The sequence below is a fragment of the Cynocephalus volans genome, chromosome 1 (genome assembly GCF_027409185.1).
Source record: "Cynocephalus volans isolate mCynVol1 chromosome 1, mCynVol1.pri, whole genome shotgun sequence".
In the NCBI taxonomy this organism is placed as follows: Eukaryota; Metazoa; Chordata; class Mammalia; order Dermoptera; family Cynocephalidae; genus Cynocephalus; species Cynocephalus volans.
This window is the reverse complement of record NC_084460.1, coordinates 37516550-37538635: the sequence shown is the minus strand read 5'-3', so window position 1 is coordinate 37538635 and position 22086 is coordinate 37516550. Positions and strand designations below refer to the sequence as shown.

General features: G+C 45.4%; 1 protein-coding gene across 1 annotated transcript in view; it reads left to right on the top strand.

The window, feature by feature from the left end:
* The window catches only part of PTPRT (protein tyrosine phosphatase receptor type T), a 783412-nt gene that overhangs the window by 605961 nt on the left and 155365 nt on the right, over window positions 1-22086 (top strand). Inside the window, exon 13 of the mRNA XM_063092330.1 lies at window positions 6290-6346. Within this exon, the coding sequence (XP_062948400.1) occupies window positions 6290-6346 (57 nt within the window). The remainder of the gene's footprint in view (window positions 1-6289; window positions 6347-22086) is intronic.

Genomic DNA, 22086 nt, shown 5'->3' with positions numbered 1-22086 from the left:
CATATGGAAGGTTCTTGTCTTATAGAAAGCTTTCTTGAGAGTTTTCATGGAATAATAGGAAATCAGAGATGAGACGCCTGGATTCAAATTCTGCCTCCAAAACTTCACTGTTTGACCTTGGACAATTCACTTTTAAATCTTGGACCATTAGTCATTTCTACTAATTATTCAAGAACATAATAGATGATAAACAGCGTGAGCATCCCTCCTTCCTTCTTCCTGAACTCTGATCCCTGATGTAGGACCTGGAGACTCAGACCTACCAAGCACAGGTTCTCTCACAGTTCTTTAAGGACAGAAGCCAAAGCCTGACTCTAGTCACTTCTCCTACAGTTCTGCAGATCAGCCACTTGTCACATGAACTCAGACTAGATCCAAAGTGCAGAAACTGAGAGGGGACAGGAATGATGCTGGCCTCAGCTTTCAGTACTTGATATGTTCATCTATAGGTCGCAGTGTTCAGATAAGACTCGCACAGCAATAATATATTTTTATTGACCGTGTATAGGATTTTGCTCATCTATCTCCCAGCCTTTGACTATGCCACTGTCCTTCCTGCATCACCTGCTCAGCAATTTCAGGAGGGACGCAGGACCATGGTATGCCCAGATCTAGCTACAGCAGGTGGGGTAGGGGTCATAATGAATGGTCGCTTGTGAGAAGAAAGACTATACTAAGACAGTCTATTGGAAAACTCTTGGTTGTTGTCCAGGATTTATAAATTCTGTCAAACTTTCAGAGGAGAAAGCTCAGAGTGTGTGTTGGGGGGGCAGGGACAGTGCTATTTTTTCCTAGCCAAGTCCAATGACATGAATTTTCCAGGCTGGGGATTCTCAGTACATGAGTATAATGAGGTCTCCTTGATCCTAGGCCCCCTTCGCTCTCACCTAGTGTCTTCTAGGTCCTAAAATGCCAATGAAATCATACTCATTTTCCTGAAGGTTTTGTGAGAAGGTGGAAGAAGAGAACTCTGTCATAAGTACACCATAAAATAACCTAAAGACAAATATCCCCATTAAGTATCCCAACCCTTTCTTTAATATTTGTCTTGCTACAACATCTGGCATATCTCTCTCGTCTTCTTCTGGCCTTCCTCTCCTCCCACTCTCTAGATTTGCTCAAACTTCCCCCATGCACGCACCCGTGTGCACACACACACACGCACATACACACACACCCCTTCTCCACCCGACTCAGGAAGGCAAAAGCTGGTACAGTAGAGTCCAGGAAAACAAAAACTGAAACCAACTCATCCTTCAAACATGTACCTGGGGAGACCCAATCCATCTCTCTCAACTAGAAATGAGAATTATCCACTCAAGATCTGAGACACGTGAACTGACTTTAGCTCAAATCTTGTTCCAAAGCAGTTGCACCTTTTAAAGGGAAAAGGAGCCCTTTTGAAATCAGGAGTCAAGGAAGAGGAAAATTTGGGGTAGGCTGGAAACAAGGGTTAGAAATAAGGAGATTATTGATGGGATCTCAATGTAGTGTTCAAATGAGGGGGAAAGGAGGTTTGCAAAAATTAACCACCAAATGTGTGGCAGTCACGGTGACTGTTGTGTTGACATGAGGTTACAGTGTGATGGTAGAAGTAAGGCCTGGCACATATTGTGCACTAAATAAATGGGGTCATTATTTATTACCCTTGCTCAAGAAATGAGGCTATACGGGCTTGGAAGGTTCAGTGAAGAGCTCAACTTCCCTCATAACTGTAAGTCAGATCTGACTGCATGGCATATTTGAATCTTGTTGATACCATAAACTGGGTTTGATTCCATGGACCACTGACAGGATCCCCTACATCACATTTGTTAACTCCTTCCCATGCCTCTTTTCCAGTAATGATTGCTAATAACATGTTTAAGGTGTGATGGTCTTTGGACTATCTGCAGGGACATCAAAGCTAAGACCTGGTATCTGGAACAGAAGGTGAGGTGTCTCGAAGAGCCCTCAGCTTTCTTAACTTCTGTAACATATTGAAGCTAATAAGCCAAGAAATTAGTTTGTCTTCAAGGTTGTCTGCTCCGGTGCCATCTGTAGCCCAGAAGCATCTCTCTGCACTCAACATTCATTGCTTTGGAAGGGGAAAAAATCAGAAAGTCTGAAGCACTCCACATTCTGACCTCCTTTTTCTTTACATGGTCTCAATGTTTTCATTTATGGCTAACATATATACATAAATACACTGAACAGGACCTGGAAACTGTAAATAAAGAGGAGTCAGGACTCCTCCAGTAAAAAGTCATATGGTGGGAGAACCAGGTGATACAGGAAAAAGCAAGGGACCTCCACCTCTTTTCCTACTGGATTAGTCAAGATAAGCTAGGCTTTGTTGCAATAACAAATTATTACTCAAATCTCAGTAGCTTAATACCACACAAGTTTAATTGTTGCTATGCCATCTAGAATATACGTGGCCTCAGAGGACACCACAGCAGGAAAAGAGAAAGCATGGAGGTGGTAATGTGGATCTTAAATACCTCATTTGGAAATGATTCGTGCCTCTTCCACTTACATGGCCTTGATGAGAACTAGTCACCTTATACAACCTGACTGCAAGTTGACTAGCAGTCTTCAATATGCTTATGAGAGAGGGATGGGCCAGACACTCAGTAGTCATCTCTGGCATGATGTATATAAAACCTTTTTTTATTTTTTCCTTCCTTTGTGTTCTACTGTGACCCATGATTCATCCCATTATCTTCTGCTGCTCCACCCACTGGGAAAACCTCTCCCCATCCCTGCAACTATCCATCTGTTTCTCTGTTTCTACACCTGGTAGCTGAGCATTACTGCTAAGCAGAGCAAGGGTTTTATAGCCCTGAAGGGTAGGGTGGCCTTTGGGCCTGCAAACAGAACTAAGGCTTTAACTGTTTTTCATTTAATCCTTAAAATAATTTCATTAGATAGATATTATTATCCCCATTTCATACGTGGAGAAACTGAAACTTAGAAATGTATATAATTTTCCAAGTGATACAGCTTGTAAGTAAATAATACTGAACCCGAGTTTCATGTACAGATAGATGCTCCTTGACTACAATGGTATTATATCCTGGCAAATCCATCATAAGCTGGAAATTTTGTAAGTCCAAAATGCATTATTAAATCGAACCTACCAAACATCATAGCTTAGCCTTGCCTACCTGAAATGTGATCAGAACATTTACAGTTAGCCTACAGTTAGGCAAAATCATCTAACATAAAGCCTCTTTAATAATAAAGTGTTGAATAGCTCATGAAATTTATTGACTACTATGCTGAAAGTGAAAAGCAAAGTGGTCAAATAGGTACTCACCATTAGGAGACATAGCTGAAAGCACCATCATAAAGTCAAAATCTTAAGTCAACCATTGAAAGTCAGGGACCATTTGTGCTCATTTAGTTTTTAATAAACATTTATTGGGTGCAACTTAGTATTAATATGCAGTGCCTCATCCCCTCGAGATAAAGAACTTTATCTTTGTATTTGGACAGTCTTAGATTCTAGAGGGGAAAAGGTACTTCACTGCTCTATGTCTCCGTTTCCCCATCTATAAAGCAATGACAATACACCACTTACTTCACAGGACTAATGTAAGAATCTAATGAGCTAATGCACAGAAAGTGCATAGTGCAATGCTAGCTTATCATAAGCACTCAACAAGTAGTAGCTACTGGAAAAGCCAACCAATAAATATATGAATACAGTATGATGAGGGCTACGATGAAGGTAAATTCTGGATGCCATTGGAACACAGAGAAGGGAACTGGAAATCAGCTCATGGTCTGCTTTCCCTGAGTGTGTGGTCTGTGAGACAGGTTTTGAAAGAAGAATGCCGATTATGTTGGACAATGTTGGGGGGTAAGGCAGAGAGGTCTTCTACGTGCAGGAGGTAGATGCAAATCACAGCAGGCAGGAGAGCAAGGCACTGAACTTGGATAGGACAAGGCAAAGGAACGATGGCCAGCAGCCAGTGTGAGCAGAAGAGGGTAGGAGCGGTCAGAGGTGATGCTGAAGTGACAAGCAAGGCCAGGCCACCCAGGACTCTGTATATAAGTATGTATAAGGACATTGTCTTCAGAGTGTGTATATATGTATATGTAGGAACATCATCCTAAGACAGTGGGAGCCCTTGGCCCTTGGAGGTGCTTAAGCAGACTGCCCTTTTCAGGAAGGACACCCTAGTCACAGTCTAGAAAATGGATTGGAGAAGGAGGACTGAGGCAGAGACAAGGCTGCAGAATGCAAGAACAGTCAGGAGTCTGCTGATGGAGACCAGGTGGAAACAAATGAGTCATCCTTTCTCTCGAGCCTGCTGTTTCTTTTTCTGACGTGAGGCCAACAACCCTGGTCTTGCATGCCTCAGAGCGTTGGGGGAAGAAAGATTTTTAAAAATAGCTACTTACAACAGGGATTAGCAAACTTTTCCATAGAAGGCCATATAGTAAATATTTTCAGCTCTGCAGGCCTTACGGCCTCTGTCACAGCTACTCAACTTTGTCACTGTAGCACAGAAGCAAACCGAGAATGAGTGCAGCTGTGTTCCAATAAAACTCTGTTTATGGACACTGACATTTGCATTTTCTATAATTCTGCATCACAACGTATTACTCTTCTTTTTAACTTTTTTCCCAACCATTAAAAAAATGCAAAAACCATTCTTAGCTCACAGCACAGAAAACAGGCAGTGGGGCCAGATTCGGGCCACAAGCCACAGTTTGCGAACCCCTGACTAAGAGTATACTTTGAAAATGGTGAAGCTCCCCACAATATTAAGGGAGGAATATTACAATTATGGTTTGCTGGTGGTTACATTTTATAGTATTCTATAATGTTGATCAAGCTTGCCATTTGTGTTATTTTTGAAATTACGTATTTCCTGTTTATCAGTGGGTCTGGAATGCCTTACTTCTCTCTCCATTTTGCATAAGAACTTTCTGCAGTTATGTTGATGAATCACTGGAGAAATTTGCAGCCTCTTACCAAGCATAAGACACCTCCCAACCTCTTGTATCATTTTCTTTAGAGAGGCAAGTGGGGAGTTTGAAAAGGCAGGAGCATTAAAGCCAAATAAACAAGAGGTTTGAACAAGCCTCTGCCAGTTACTAGTTTTGTGACCTTGAGCAAATTATATAAATTCTCTGATTCACCATTTCCTCATTCATTCATTCATTTATTCAACAAATATTCACTGAGTCCCTATTATGTGCCAGGGACAATGCACAGGAGTGCAAAAGCAAATGAGACATGGTATCCGCCTTCAAGGACACTACAGAACTAAGCAGGAGGCATCCACTTATGATATGGTGAAGGAAGGCAAGGGTGTTATGGGGAGACAAAGGAGGGTATCTGTCCCAGCTTCGGTGAGACACTAAAGACTCCCTGGAGGGAAGGAGTTCTAAACTGACACCTGAAGAATAAGCAGTTGTCATCCAGGTGAAGAAGCAGGAGGGAGTATGTTCCATGCAAAGTGACTAGCCTGGGTTAGGCTTGCAGACAAGAAGATGAGAAGGACTGTTGATAATGGGAAGTTGTTTATCATGCTTGGGGCAGAGCAGGGAGTGTGGTGGGAGTGAAGAGAGATGAGACCAGAGGGGCAGCTAGGATCTCATCAGTGGGGGTCTGTGAGCAGGGTTAAGGGGTGTGAAGTTTACCTTGAGGACAACGGGAGGCGGTCACTGATGCATTTCAACTCAAAGGTGGAGAGTAGATTGAAGGGGAGACCAGAGATGAGGCTGCTTTGATGATTCAAGAGAGAAACACAAAGGTGGCTTGAACTAAGTGGGAGTGAAATTAGAGAGAAGAGGGCAGCTTCAAGAGCTGTTCTGGGGTAGGATCAATGAGGCATGGTGATTTCTTGTAAGTGGGAGGTCAGAGAAAAAGCAGGGGTAAAGGGTGACCCCCAGGTTTATAGATCAGGTAGCTACATGAGTGGTGGCACCATTTATGAAAAAAGTGAAGACTAGGGGAGAAGTTTGGGTGGGAAAATGACCGGTTTATTTATCATAATACTGACCATTCTGGGTTGTTCCAAGCCTTAGAAACATTGTATGTGAAGCACCTGGCAGAGTACCTGGCATGTGGTGGGTGCTTGTTAGATGGTGACTCTTACTCGGGTTTCATTTTTAAAAATCTATTTCAGGCCCTGTTTTGTTAGAGCATGATGTTCTTTTGCTGTTTAGTGTGAGCTCTTCGGAGCCACTAGAATTGCAGTTTTGTTCACCGTACCGCACGTTTTCATGTGTGTTTCTTTCTCTCCTTCTCTTCTGCATGCTGCCTGGGGACTGGCTTCCTTGTGGTCAGCACCAATGGGCAGCGCCCAGGTGACCCTGGGGACTCCACTCTGCCTCCTCACCACAGGTGATCACCAGAGCCCTGGGCGGGTGGGAGGGGAGTGAGAGTGGCCCACACTCGGCAGGTCCTCCAGGCCAGGTGCACCAGAGAGGAACTGGCAGTCCTTTCACCCACCCACCCATCCATCCATCCACCCATCCACCCACCCATTCATCCGTTTGCCCATTTGTCCACCCACCCATTCATCCATCCCTCTATCCACTCATCCATTCATCCATTCTACAAATGCTTACTAAGTACCTAGTATGTGCCAGGCACTGTTCTAGGCATTGAGGGATACAATGAGGAGAAAAAGAAGACATGTTTCTATGCCTTTCCAGGAGGAAAACAACCATTGACCAAAAAACTGCACAAATAAATGTGTGGCTTTGAGTGGAGCTACAGGGGAAAGGCGAATGGTGCTCAAAATGAACAAACACACCTGGAGCCAAGGGGGTGCTTTACAGCAGAAGTGACAGCTGAGCTGTGGTCTGAGGTTGGGAAAAAAGTTGACCTGACAAGTCTGTGCTTAGGACATGAGTACATCTGGCTCTGATCTCAGGTCTGCCATTTGTCCTGACAAATCCCTTAAATAGCGCTCAGCCCCACTTTTCTTATCTAAGTAGGAATAACAATACCTACCTCTAGGGGGCACCGTTTGCATTGTAGACTCTACATGAGCAGCGTCCTCTGCAGTTGTGTTCTGAGACTAAGCAAGATAATAAATGTCATAGGAGTGGGTATAGAAGTGCCCAGTTTAGAGTAGATATTTGTTTGTATTAAATACCAGCCTCTTTCCTCAAGTACACTGTAGGCAGAGCTCATTTTACATAAACATGCCATTCTTCAAAGGATGCAAAGCCCATCCATGTCAGAAGCCAATGCCCGGTGTGGGGTCCTAGAGATAAAAGACAATCTGCTAACCTGGAGATCTCTTTATTGCAGGGACCCTTTCTTGTCAAGGGAAAGTTTCTTGGACATTTCAAACCTGTAACTGTCACCTCTCTTAAAGTCCCTGCCCAGGCAATGGCCTCCTCTCTACAAGTCTCTGACTGGTCAGTTTGTCATGGTGAGAAGAAGGATGCAGCAGTCAGTGATGACATGAGTCTGGCCATCTCGTGCCTTCACAGTCCAGTCCCTTTCCCAAACTCAGAACCATCACTTTGGCAAATGCCCTGGACACCAAGCCTGAGATGAGGATTCTTGTGCAAATTATTTATTGAGGAATGTCCTCAGAAGAAAAAGAAAGAGGGAGATGGGCTAGGGCAGGGGACAGAGCTGAGGGAGGGTGTGGAGATCTGCACCAGCCTGGGCCCACGCAGGGCTCTGGAGTGTTCACTGTACCACAGAGTTGGTCCCACCTTGAGGCAAGAGGGCCAGCATTTGTCCCATGGTGTCAGTCAGTCATTGGCTGTGAGCTGCCATGGAGTGCATGACGTCCCAGAGAAGTGGATCCCCTTTGCTTGCTGGCATTTCTCCAAGGAGTTAGGTATCTATGAGCCATTTGCAACCAGCGCACACTGCAGCTGGAGAGTAGGTGCACCAGCCCAGTAAAGGAGATCTGGGCAGAGCCTCAAAAGCACCCATGTGACCCAGTTTCATCCCTGCCTTTGTGCTTCCACAGACCACCATAGCCCAACATGTCACTGCCAATAGCTCAGGAATTTCATCTCAGCCACTCCCGGGCTATATGACCTTAAGCAAGTTGCATAGCCTTATTTCAGCTGGAAAACTAATTATCACACTTACTTCATAGAATCATTAAAGATTAAATTGAATCACTCCAGAGAGTGTGCTGTGCAGTAGTAGCACATAGTAGGTCTTTACCAGATGTCATTCCCCAACCCTACTCCATCACAGGCCCACTAGCCTCACCCTTCCCCGAGGGAACAGGAAGTTGCAGACAAACAGTGAGAGAAAAGTAACTCTCACCATGTGCCATGCCCAATTTATGGAGAAACAATGCCTTTCCAGAGTGTGTGTGAGCAGCCGCATTTCTGCAGGGCCACTGTTCTCTGAGCTCTGTTCAGGTCAAGCAGTCAGATCATGTTTTCTTTAAACAGAGTCGATTCCATATCAGCGCGTGTGTTCTTATCTCTTGCCTTCTGAGGCATCTGAATGTTCCTCCTCTGACAGGTTTATTTCACCGTGTTCCATTTATTTCCACACAGTCCTCAGCTTCATTTGATGGGTGAGATGCCCGCGAGTGTTTCTCTTTGAGCAGGCTGTCCCCTTCAAAGGGTGTTTTTGTTAATGTTTGTCCCCTGGTAGCAGTAATGGCTGATGTAAATAAAATCTGCCCAGGTCTGAGTGATAGGAATATTAACCTGTAAGTACAGGCAGCCTCTTTTCATATCATCTCCAACTCGGACAGCTGCACAACCACGTGGTGTAGCAGGGAGAGGCTGGCGTTCAGAGTGAGTTGAGACTCAGTTCAGCTCCCAGCTCTGCTGCTTTCTGGCCTGATGATCCTGGGTAAGTTATTTCTCATCTCTGCACCTCGTTATCATCTGGCGAAGTTGGAATATGGTAATGATACCCATGGCCGTAGTTAATCATGACAACTAAGTGTGATAACAGCTTTAACTTCTGCCCAGCCAGCTCCAGCTAGTTCTTCATGTGTCCCTGACTTATTGGCCTTTTTTTTCAAAAAATATATGCTCTAGAGCAAGATTTCTCAACTTCAGTGCTATTGACACCTAGGGCTGGATCATATTTTTCCATAGGGGGATGTCCTGTGCATTGTAGGATATTTAGCCATATCCTGGGCCTCTACCCACCAGATGCCAGTAGCATGTCAACCCCAACTGCAACAACCAAATATATCTCCAGACCTTCCCGAATGTCTCCTGGTGCGGAGTGGGGGGTGGAAGGGAATCACTCCCTGTTAACCCCCAGAGCTGCATTGTTCAATAGAAATAGAATTTGAGCTATGTGTATAACTTTAACATTTTTAGTCATTAGAAAGTAAAAAGAAACATGAAATTAATCTTAATAATGTAATTTATTTAACCCAATATATACAAAATATCATCATTTTAACATGTAAGTAATATTTTTAAAACTATTGATGGAAGATTATTTTACATTCTTTTTTTGTACTAAGTCTTTGAAATCTGGTGTGTATTTTATACTTCCCAAGTCAGATGCTAAGTTTTAAACAGTTAATGAAATATAGTCCAAAAAAGATAAAAATTGTGTTTAATGAGTAAACGTATCTTATACTGCTTCACTTTTTAAATTTAAATGAGTTGAAATAAAATAAGTTTTAATATTCAGTTCCTCAGTAGCACTACCTGCATTTCAAGTGCACAGCAAACACCTGTAGCTTAGTGACTACCATTTTAGACAGCGCAGATCTAGAGGTAAAAATGTCTTTACCATCTTTGCCCCCAGTCAGTGAACAGAAGTCTATATGCACAGAGTAGAGGCTCAGGAAATGTTCGACTCCCTTTATTCCATTTTGTTTCCCAGGGGACATTGGCAACGTCTGGAGATGTGTTTGGTTGTCATTACTCAGTGTGACAGATTACAGGCATCTAGTGGGTAAAGGCCAGCAATACTTCCATTGGGAGAAATAAGGTAAAAATCTTTTTTTAAAACCAGGATTGGTACAGGAGTGTGAGTTTTTCTGCAGTGGGTTAACTTGAGGCTATAGTGGGCAAATGACTAGTTAATTAACATTTCACCTGAGAGGACTCAGTCCACCCAGGCCCACGATGGCAGAAAGAATGTCCCTTCTCAGACCCCTCCTGTAGCTCAACCCAGCCTCAAGGGGGTGGTCTGGGCCTCCAGGCCCAATAAGACTCTGCAGTGTCCAGTCTGGAGGCCCGTGTGGACGCACAAAAGGTCATCGCAGGGGCAGATCTGGAGTCACTGCCTTGTTCAGGCCCAGTGCCCAGTGTCAGTTCTCCTCGAAGGGCTCTGGGGCAAGCCCTCATCAGGAGCCCAAACTCTCTTCCTTAAAACTAGGAGGCCTTGAGCTAATCACACATCTATGAAGTAATAACAATGAGTCCCTGCACAGCCGTGCTCAGTCGTGGTCAGGGCCAGCAGAGGAAAGGGATGCGATCCTAGCCCGCCTCCAGGTTTGAGAAGGTGTTGGATATAACTCCCTTTAGCTTTCCTTTCTCTCCTGTGTGCCTCATGTTAAAACTCTCCATTCTCACTTTCCTGGTAGTTCTGTGAGCGGAGGCCTTGCTGCAATGATGAGATTTAGAGTATAATGCACTCACTGGGAATGCAACTGCCCCAAAACATCTTTCCCAGGGACAGCTTGTAAATTCTGGACCCAAGTCGAAAGAATGTGAGACTTTGGGACAAGGCTGTATGGGCCTAGGGAAGATGGGGAGCAGCACAGCAGCCTCCAGAGGGTCACTCCCTGGGCCCTACATGCTTAGACACCCTGAGGTTTCAGTCGCCCTCTCAGGGAGCTTGTGTCCTCTGTCCAGGGTGGAGAGCTGGTATGAAAACAGGAGATGGAGTCAGGAGAACCAGGTGACACTCCATCCTGCACACCCACCGTGAGTGCCAGGACTGTGCTCAGTGAGGGGAGCGAGAAGACAAGCAGTGGGGGGAGTACAGCCTGCCAGACTGGCTGGAGAGAGGTGGCAGCTCTGGGTGACAATGACATCAGGAGGGTCCAACAAGATTGATGGAAAAAACAATGAAACAGCAAGTGTGTATTACATACTTCCAATATTCCATGGACCGTGCTGCTTGTTTCCCATTATTAACTCATTCAAACTTCCTAACAACTCTGCCAAGTAGGGTGCTGTTAGTATTCTTATTTTCAGATGAGGAAACTGAGGCTCAGGTGATTAAATATCATACAACTCAGAAATGACAAAGCCAGAATTCACACCTGGGCCTCTCTAGATGGGCTGTAATCTTACTCATCATGCTCTGTGCCCATGAACCAAGCACTGAGAAATACTATACCAAGTGGTTCAGGACTGTATCTCCGAAAGACACATAATTTACCAGCTGTGGGACTTTAAGCCATAAAGTTGCCCCATTTCTTTATCTGCAAAATGAGAATACTAATAATGGCCAATACACTTCATTACCTTAGATTTGTGCTAACATTATCATGATCCTAAACCCATCTTACAGGTAAGGAAACCGAGATCCAGAGGAGAGGCAGGCAGGCAGGCAGGCTGATCAATGGTGAGATTCAGGCAGGTGGCAGGGCCAGAACTGTGGTTCCTAAGAAACATGAGGGATGGGGGAGGTAGGTAAGAGCCCATGAGTGCCTCCAAACAGAATTCATGAATCAGGGCTCATTAGGGAATCAGGATATGAGATGGGAGGCTGGACACAGCAGCACAGTAACCTCAGCTGCTATGATGGCCCAAGGCAAGAGCAGGACCGAGAGCCAAACTGGGTGAAACAATGCTGAGGTCCCTCCCTGAGCCTTTGACCTAGGAGTCCTCCAGTCCACCTTGACCAAGGCCTCAGTTGGTCCCAGAGCACACACAGATCAAAGCTGTGCCTGCAGAGTAGGGCAGAGACCACAGCTGAGGTCAGGGAGGCGGGTGGTATCCAGGAGCCAGGCTGATTACTGCAGAGGACCCCCCTCCACTCTTCTGTGGGGCTGCTGATGTGGCCACAGGGCTGACTCTGCAGAGCAGGTGAGGAGTCTAGTACTGGATCAAGTGCAATAGTTTTACAATGGAGGTTCCAAGTTGATGGACACAAGGCTAATGGTATTTCATTCTGGCTTGCCATCATTCTGGCTGCCATTTTCTGCTATCAGTCTTCCCTTTGAGTCAATAGACTTTAAGCAGAACAGGAAGGTGTCTTTCTAGGGTGTCCCCTGTGGGGTGTCCTCCTGTAGCAGGTGAATGTTTGTGATTCCTACAAGACAGGCATCTAAGCAGGAAGCATATACGACTGAGGGTCTCACTCCACCTTTATCTCCCCTGGGATATTTTTCTTAAACCAAGGAGAAATCAGTCTTCAGTCTTCCGTCCAAACTGCCATGAAATTCAGATTCAGAAACCTCATCCTTGCCTTCTCTCTCCCTGTCTTTAGTATCCAATTTGTCACCAAATCTGATTTGCCTCTGCAATCATTTTTGATCTCTCCTTCCTTCTTCCTCACTGTTACAATTCATGTCCAAAACTCATAAAGTCTTGCTTGGATCAGTGCCGCAGCTTCCGAACTGGTCTCCCTGTCTTTACATCAGTCCCTTTCCAATGTATACTCTCCACTGAAGCCAGAGTAATTACCCCAAAATAAGAATCTGATCCTGATTAAAATGCTCCAAGTTTCCCTTTGTGCTTTGGGGTGATTAGCCTGAATCAAAAGCCACTGGCTCTCTAGTCCCTGTCCCTTCTCCATCTCTCCAGATTTATTTCCCCCTTAGCGTCCCATGCCCCATTTACACTGATCATGTAAGTGGCACCTGACTTCTCACATCCCCCTCCCTTTGCTGGGAGACTCTCCCTCCCTGATCTGCCTTACCCTCTGAAGTCAAGTTCAGACAGCTTGATCTCTGCAAAGCCTTCACTGGCCCCCACAATCTCAGGCTACACCTGGGAGAGATATTCCACTGGCCAGGCCAATCAGCACAGGATAGTCTGTGCCCCCAGCTCTGAGTGAGGGTTCCTCCTGAACACGGCACACATTCACAGTGTACGTACATTGTTTTGGAGCTGGTTGGTTTCTGTCAGCTCTCTCCCTGTGCCAGCACACATACAGTGCTCACTCACTTGGCCCATGCACAATGTCTCACAAATGAGCTGATGCTTAACACTGATAGAGGGATACTCACCCCTGCCCCACCTTTTGCCTCCACCCCATGATGATTCAAGCACCTAACTCTGCTCGCCTTCTCTCATTTTGTTAGGCTGGTGTGAACTGCTGAGCACTGGTTTTCAATCCAGTATTTGAACTCTATGCAGCCCCATGCTTCCTGGAGACTGATTCTCCAGAGTCTATGAATGGGGCTCCTCCAAAATCTGCTGGAACAGGTTTTGCAGGGTGCTGGCCCAGGAGAGGTCGCTGGGGGCAGGAATCATGGGCAGTCACAGGGGAGACCCTCTCTCAGAACTCTGGGTGTGCCAATGTGACCAGCAACAGCTGCCCGAGCCACTCCAGCTGCTCCAGGCCTCCGCTCCTACCCTCATTATCTCCCACTAACAGCAGAGCTGCTTTGCCATCCATCCTTTGGGGAGGAGAATAGATCAGCTTTTAGTGCAGAACACAGTGATTCTATGTAACTGCTTCCAAAAGCCAAGGGGCAAAGGCTAGAAGAAAGAAAACATGTTCATGGTGGATTTGGCTGGAATCTCAACAATCGATGCCACTCGCTGCTGATTTTATTACCCTCGCTTGAGTTAGTTGCACTAATCTGAATTCCGTGCCGCGTGTTTACCATCTCCTCTCTCTGATCCTGCTCGTGCGTCCACTAATCCTTCCTATAGATTTCTCGCTCCCTCCTGTGTACTTTCTCTCTTTTCCAGGCACTCTGATGCTTGCTGCAAGCTGCATGCTGCAGAGTCATGAACTGAACAAAGCTGCCCCTGCTGGGCAAATGTTTGCTTCTCCTCCCCTCTCCTATCCCTTTGGGTCAAGTAATATAGTGACCCCTTTGGGGGCAGATTTGGCCAGAGTCTGTTGGAAAGAATAGAATTATGTTTCTGAATAAGAGCCTTGAAGGGGGCTCAGCCCCTGGTGCACGCTGCTGTGCAGTTCAGACAAAGGGAACCAGGACATATTGTCCTTCCAGAAGCCTTGTCATCTGCTCAGTTCACCACCAAGCAGGAGCATCCCCCATCCCTCTTCCCACATGCTGTCCATTTGGCCCTGAGCCCTGTCAGTGTTTGCATTTTACTTAGAGAAATTCTAAGATCTCCTTCCTGTTTGTAGCCCATCCCTAGGCTGCTTGGGTCATGACTCAGTTTAATCTGGTGTTTTGGGTTGAATTGTGTTCCCCAAAAAGATGTGTTGAAGTTGTAACCCCCAGTAACTGTGAGTGTGACCTTATTTAGAAAGAGGGTCTTTGAGGGTGTAATTAGTTCAGATAAAGTCAGGAGGATAGAACTAATTCATTATGACTGGTCTCCTTAAAGACAGAGACACACAGGGAGAATGCCATGTGACAACAGAGGCTGACGTTGGAGTGATGCAGCTGCAAGCCAAGGGTTGGCGGCCACTCCAGAGCTAGGAAGAGGTGAGGAAGGGCTCTACTCAGCGTTTCAAGGGGAGTATGGCCCTGCTGTCACCTTGATTTTGGACTCCTAACCTCCAGAACTATGAGAATAAATTCCTGTTGTTTTAAGCCTCACAGGTTGTGGTAATTTGTAACAATAGCACTAGGAACCTAGTATACGTGGAAACTCAGTGATCCTGAGTTCTGGGCAGTGGGCAACAGTCAAGTCTAAAGGGCTGAGCCTGTACAGCGTTCAGATCTCAAGTAGACTGTGCCCAAGAGCTGCCGTCCCACAGAATCTCTGTGGCCCACCCTGTCTTCCCTGTGGGGCTCCTGTTTTATCGTATTCTGCATGTGGCCCAGACCGGTCTCCACTTTGTGGTTCTGACCCCTCCTTTTTGGTTTGGTTTCTGCCTTCTCCATTTGAATAGTCTTAGGACCTGCTGCTGGCCATGCCCTGGCCTGGTCCTTTGCCTCACAAACCAGGCTACAGTAACCTCTTCTCTGTGTCCTGGGATTATATAGCCTGCAGAGTGTCCCTGGTTGGCTTTTGTACTCTTCTCTACACTGATTGCTCCTGAGAAGGCTTCCCTCATCCCATAGCTGCCCTGGGACTGCTGTGAACTCCACAGGAGGAATTACAATCAGTTTGGTGTGACCACGTGTTCTCTCACATTGGCTGCCTGAGAAAGTCTAAAGGGACTATCACTTTGCTGCAGGGCATCCTAAAGACTGTGTCTTCTCCTCTCTTACATCTGCTCTTCAGACTAAACCCTTAATCCCCAGCGCAGGCCGTGGGTGCTCCTATCTTCTGCAGCTAAGCAGCTTTGAGCCCCCTGGGCTCCAGGCTCAACACACAGATTTCTGCAAGCAAGGACTCAGTGCGCTCAAGCTGAGCTGACTCAGATTCTTCATCCTCAGCAGCAGAGCAGGCCTCATCTGGACCACAGGCAGCCAGGATAAGGAGGTGGGGGAGGTGGCCGCAGGGTGGTCTCAGGGATGCCCGTGATGTGTCCAGCACTACTGATGACATGTGGGAATCAACTCTGTAGTCTAATTCTGCCTACGCAGAGTTGTGTGTGCCCTTTCCTGTACCTGTCTCTGTGTTAGCGCCCATCACACTGAGTTTCGGTTTTCAGTTTGCACACTTCTCTGTCACACTAAGTAGGGAGCTCCAAGACAGCAGGGTTGTCTCTTAATTACCTTCCATTCCCAGCACCTTGCTGTGCCCACTATTGTCATTATAATCCTAGCACCACTCAGGTTAGGCAGTGTCCCGGACTTCTCTTCTATGGCCAAGGGTTGAATCGGTGCTAATGAGGCTAAGGTAATTGATACTGTCCATTTGAGGTCACTTGGCTTCATCCAGTTCTGTGGCCATGGGCTCAGCTTTATTTCTGTCCAAAGCCTAAGCACAACTGTAGACATAATTTCACCTCTCATCATGGAGGCAGACTGGCCACCAGAACACTCCTAAATCCAAGCCACAGGCTGACTTCTGATCTCTCCTTTAGCTTTGACCCCTGCCTCATTCTGGTCACTAACCTTGCCTATGGCCTGACATCTGACCCAATCTACAAAGTGCAACCCATCCCTGGTGTCTTAGTCAACATGTACCCAACTCTAGCCACGGCTTGAGGTCCTAGTCTGGTCACAACTGAATCTATAACCCTAGTTGGGTCCTAGTGACACTCATACTAGACATCTCCTGGGTACAAGATGGGGCATTTGAGGTCATCAGGAAGTACAAGAAGATTTCCAGCCAACCAATGGCAAAGCCATTACATAAGCTTACCTTACAAGGGTGTGTCAGTAATGACTACGTCTGGCATTAGCTGGGTATGACTGCTCTTAAATAAGTCTGTTATGCTAAATTTAAATAGGTAAAAATCCATTTTAGAATAGAGACATTTTCTTGCACCCAGAAGAGATAGTCATCTTTCTTAGTGTGTATAACATGACTGAATTAGAATTTGACCTACATAGAACATTTATTGTGTAAAACAAGGCCCACCTGGAAACAGATTTGCAGATGCATAATACCAAGCAGAATCAGCACATGAGGAACAATTTATCTGTGTGGCCGGAGTGCTTTCAAACAATCAATTAAAGCTATTCCCATCTCACAGGGCGCTAACCTCCATTTAAGGCTGAAAACAAGGGCAACTTCTGTCAGCACTATTTAGCAGTTTCAGTTGTATAGTCTGTGATGAAGTCAATTCTAATCTCTTAGGACTGGCTGGGTATACTGAGGGAGTCTGGGATATTAGAAATGTGTGTCTTCTTTACACTTAACTCAGTACTTATCAAATGGTTTTCCACAGCCAGGGCAGAGCTATCTTTAAAAAGTCTGTATCTCTGTAGTGTTTTCCAGCTACTTGACATTGACTCTGAGCTAAATCTTGGCTAAAAGCAATTACTGTCATATGATGAATTGAGGCAATTTATTTATTGCTTGAGAAACATCCTAGGTGATGTCACATAGAACAATGATGGAATAATCCCTCTCAGGTACTCCATTATCAACCAGATCTGGTGAGGGAGGCACTGTTCCGAGGCATGGGGGAGGTAGTAAGTAATTTAAAAAATTAGTCACCGTGAGATCACAGAGAACGTATTGGAAATAAAGCAGAAAACAGTCACCCAAACTTGAGCAAGATGTCTCCCTATGGAATTGTATGGGATGCTCTGGTTGCTAAGGATCAAGAAAGATTTTATACAGAAAGCCCGGAGTTCAATAATAAAACGAAACTCGATGTATTAAGGACTTGGAGATGGCGGTTGATATACAAGCAAAGGAAAAGGATGAGGGAACTTAAGTTAAAAAGTTCAAGTTTAAATATCATTTGAGCAAAGTCTGTGTAATTTGGCCCCTAAAACAAGATTCACTTGACATGTTCATCAATCCCTCAAATATTAAAATATGGTCTGTTGGTGGGAGGGCGTGAGGGAGATCGTCTTCAAGAAAGGCAAGTATAAAATGGAACTGTGTGTTGCAGCAGGTGGCAGACTCAGCAGGGACAGGCATGAATGCAAAGATGCTTTAATCTGGATGGTCAAGATAAGAGTCTAGGCCTCCTAAATACCAGTTTGTTTCTTTCTTCCAGCTATTTGAGGAAAGGCAACCAAATTTCTCTGCCGAGCAATTCCTCTTCCTATTGATTAGAGAAGTGGCAGAGTAGTAGACTAGTTTAAAGAGGATAAATTCTCTGCCAGACTCCCAGCTCTACTGCTTGCTACTATTTCTTTCTCTCTCTGAGCCTCAGTTTCCCCTCTTTGAAATGGGTATAATGATAAAGCCTGCTTCATAGGGTTGTAGTGAGATTTAAAAGAGATAATATATGTGAAGGGCTTAAAATGGCAGCTTGGGTTATAGTAAAAAACCCTACATATGCGTTAATGCTTTATCGTTAATTATATTAGCATTTCACATGTGGTAGCTTGACCCCTCTGTTGCCCTCTTCTGTAAAATCCCGGTTTGACATGTGGTTGTCCTAAAAGTCAGCCACAATTTCTCCATCTAGGCCTTGACTTTGCTGAAATCAAGACACAGTACTGAACATTCTCCCTGATTTACAAGTACAAACACCTCTCAAAAGTGGAAAAGAAGTGAGTCTACCTTCACTTGTGCATAGGAGGCCCATGCTGGCCCATCTGGTCTCACATTCATCCTTCACTTTTGCTCTGCTTCGCTGAGACATGCAGGTGACCCCTGCAGGCTGTGTTTCCTGGACCCCATGCCAACTGGCTTCTGGGGTTGGCCAATGGGAAACATGAATTAGAGATGGTAGAGCAACGGGAAGGGAGAATCCTTCTCCTTCTTGGCCTCAGGACCCTTCTTTGGCAGCAACTGTGAATTGGCAGCTCCAGTTCCTCCAAAGGGTCTACTGGAGTGCACCTTCTTTTGGTGATCCTGACATCTGGGCTCTGATAACCCCACCACGTCTTTTTGTTTCTCCAGTCTGGCCTGGGGTAGTGGCCTCCTGATATTGCTGCTCTCTGGGTTGTCTCATCCTCATCTTCTGATCCCTATGCACCAATTCTCTAGTAATTTTTCTCTATTTTAAGTGCTTAGAGTGGTTTCCCTTTTCCTGGCTGGATGCTGACTGATGTAGATTCTGTGCCAGTTTCCAGTGATTTTTCCTTCCTCTTTTAAGTGGTAAGGGAAAAAAAAAAAACCTGATTTAATCATCCAGTCTATATTTTTTCCCCTGTATCATCATCACACTTACTAGTGTAAAATATCTGGAATCCACAATTTTTCATTAAAAAAAGTCAACAGCAACATTTGTTTCTCCCCAGGCTTCTCGCACCCCTCCTGTTCACTACAGTTTCAATCCTTAAAGACTGCCAAAGTAGTTCATGATCACAATTACAAATACTCTCAATGCCTTGGGATGCAATTTGTAAAGTCTAGAGGCTTGAATCTAATGAAATATCCAGATGCTCTCCTACCAACTTCTTTCCTATCTTGGACTTCAATTCCATCTTTAGAATAGCCTGTCATTCTGAGAATTTGCTTTTGGCGAAATCAAGAAGGTATATGGTGCATACCTGACTTTAGAAGCGTCAGAAAGTTGCCCATCTTCCTCAGATTTCCCTTGTGGTCTCCTCTTCGCAAAATCCCCATAGTCAGAGATGCCTGTAATGCTTAAAACTTTCACTGGCGTAGAGGTAGCAGCTCAGATTCAGGGTTTCAAAGGTTTTCTGTACTGGGTGCCAGATAAATGCAAAGGCAGAGTAAAGACAGAGAAACTCTTTGACAAAAGAAGTCATTAAGTAGACTGGGTAAACTGCCAGCACAGTAAGATTTGCCTCGGATGAGCCACATTGGGGATAATATGTCCTTGGATAGCTGAGAGGCAACTGTGTTTTAAAGAGTGCAGCTTTTAGGAATCGTGTCCCTGAGAGCCGGCTTCCTTTCTCTACCGTCAGCAGTGATCACAAGCATGGGTTATGCATCCACTGGGATTTACCTGGTTTTATCAATTGCAATTAGATGTTCTTTATCTGTGACTTCTATTTTTGCTCCATATCTTTACAGGGAAACCCTCTGAAGAAAAGCTACAGAATTGGGCCTATAGCCAGTGAGAGCACTTTGAGAATGAATCATTAATCCCTTGTTGCCAAATTATGTTATTGCTGCCATTAAGTCATCCAGATGTAAGCCTGACACAGGCCTTGCCTATATGAGGAAAGTTAAGTGAATCACTCTGGGGGCTCTGCCTGCCTTTATCCTAAGGATGGTATGAACTCAGGCAGCAGCTGCAAGGAGCCACTGCCCCAGCCTCTGGCATCCACAGTTTACAAACACACTAAACCCTATTACCAAACTTGAACCAATTCCAAGGTCATGTCTGCATTATGCCACATGTGTCAACAGTTCCTCAGAGTTTATTAAGCATTTTTACCTTCATTTGGTCCTTAGAAAATCCCTGTGAACTTGGCATTTCCTTTCTATTTTACAAATGAGAATATCAAATCACATTGCAGTTAACAGATTGGATCAAGGTCACACAACCAGTTAGTGATGGCATCTGGATGCATGCTTCCATAGTTCTGACTTGAAAAACATTGCTTTTGACCAGTCTCATAAAACTATAGCATCTCAACATCAAAATGCACATAAGAAGTCACGCAGCTCCTTTTGTTTGAAGTGGGGCACATTAAGCTCCCAGACAGCTCCTTTCATTGTTGGTGACACATCTCCCTGCCTTTGTGAGTAGCTAGGGAAGGGACAGGGGCAGGTGAAGATAGACCACATGGAAGTCTCATGGCTCTAAAAATGACAGGGAGAACTTCTGTTACTAACAGCATGGGTATCACTGAATTAAGGGATGCCAAGTTGAGGTGGGGAGGTGACATCTTTAGGCAAAAAAGGAAGGTTAGCATCCCATGAATGTGAGGTGTTGATGGCTTGGTTGAACATCCAGGAAGCCAAGGAGGTGAGAACAGGTAGAGACTGAATGAGCAGGTAAAGATAGGGCTAACTCTGAAACAGGACTTGGGGACCATGGCTGTTTCCCTGCTCTCTCTCTCTACAGCAGGGTGCTGCAGTGAAAGAGTCTGGGCTTTAGCCACAGCTGGAGGCTCTTCCACATTAAAACTTCTTCTGTGTTGGCTCCTAGTCTACCCCCTGTCATGCCTACCCATATTAGCTCTGATATTAGCTCTGACTTTTGAACTTAAAGGGACCAAATCTACTCCATCTTCCATAATGGCTCCTTAGCTATTTGAAGGCCCATCATTATCAATGAGGTCTCATCTGAATCTTCCCTTCTCTAGAATGAAAAATCCTGATTCTGACTGATGCACCTTCAAAGTCAATGACCTCCTGAATTCAGTGTGCACCTGGGTCACATAGAGACCTTGTTAAAATGTAGCCACTGATTCAGTAGGTTGGGAGCAGAGCCCAAGGTTCTGCATTTTTAATAAGCTCCTAGGTGATACTAACATTATGGTCATTGGACCACTTTTTGAGTAGCAAGATTCTTGGCTTGTCTTCACCCTGGAGGTCCCTCTCTGGGGATTGAGTCCAACTCAGCAACTAGGCAGGACTCATCAGAGTGGTCTGACCAGTGCAGAGTAGAGCTGCACTGCCCTTGTTGGGTCTCAGAAATCTTTAGGGAAAATCAACTGGATGGTTGTTTGGTAGCATGGGAGGAGGCAGTAGAGAGATAAAATATGGTAACTGGGCCCTGTTGTAGAGCAAATATTGAGGGAGGGAAGCAGACTTCAGGTAATTAAGAGGCATGTCTTGGGCACCAGTTTTCCATATGCAAGAGTGGATAGGTAGCACACAGAAAGCCAGATGTGGGCTCTGAGCCGGAGCTAGGAAGATACTGGAGTCTAAGCCACCAAAGCATTCGGGGAAAGAGTAGAGGACAGGAGGCAGCAGCAGCTTTGGGAGAACTGGCTCAACCTTCGGAGTGCACAAGTATCAGAGGAAAGAGCTGGCTGGGGTAGATCGGGCTTGCAGCCTCATGTTGGAAACAGTAGTCTCCTGTCAGTGCAAGCTGAGTTCACAAGATTGTTTCTGATGACTACACAACATGCAGGATTCAAGTACAGCATTAAAGCTTCTCCAGTTGGGATGAATTCATCACCTGGTGCCCATTCTGATTTACATGGACCATTCTCAGGTTGGGTCTGGTGGAAGGCAGAGTTGAAGAATGTGCATCCAAATCCCTCCCCTTTCTCCAAGTCCCTGCTTAATAAACAGAAGTTACCCAGAGTCTGAGAAAGAGGCTTTTAGGAACTGGGACTGATGCTAAGCCTGACTCTCATGAGAAGAGTAGGCTTAGGGTGATAGTAATCCAGCTGCCATTTCACTGAAGGCCTCCACTTCTACCTCTCAAAAAAGTCCTCTTGGATCTCTGAACCACTGAGTCAGACAGATAGTCTTCTGTGTTGACCCTGTGATACCATGTGTGGAGAGCCCATCATGTTGCTAGGAGGCCCCATCAGTAACCAGCCCCGACACACTGCCTTGTTGCTCCCACCACAGGCTCTAACTCTGTTCCACTGAGCATTTCCCATGTGAACCCTGTGAACACACTGCTGACTCTACAACAGGAGCAGGACTGGCCCACCCTTTGTCTCCATCCCT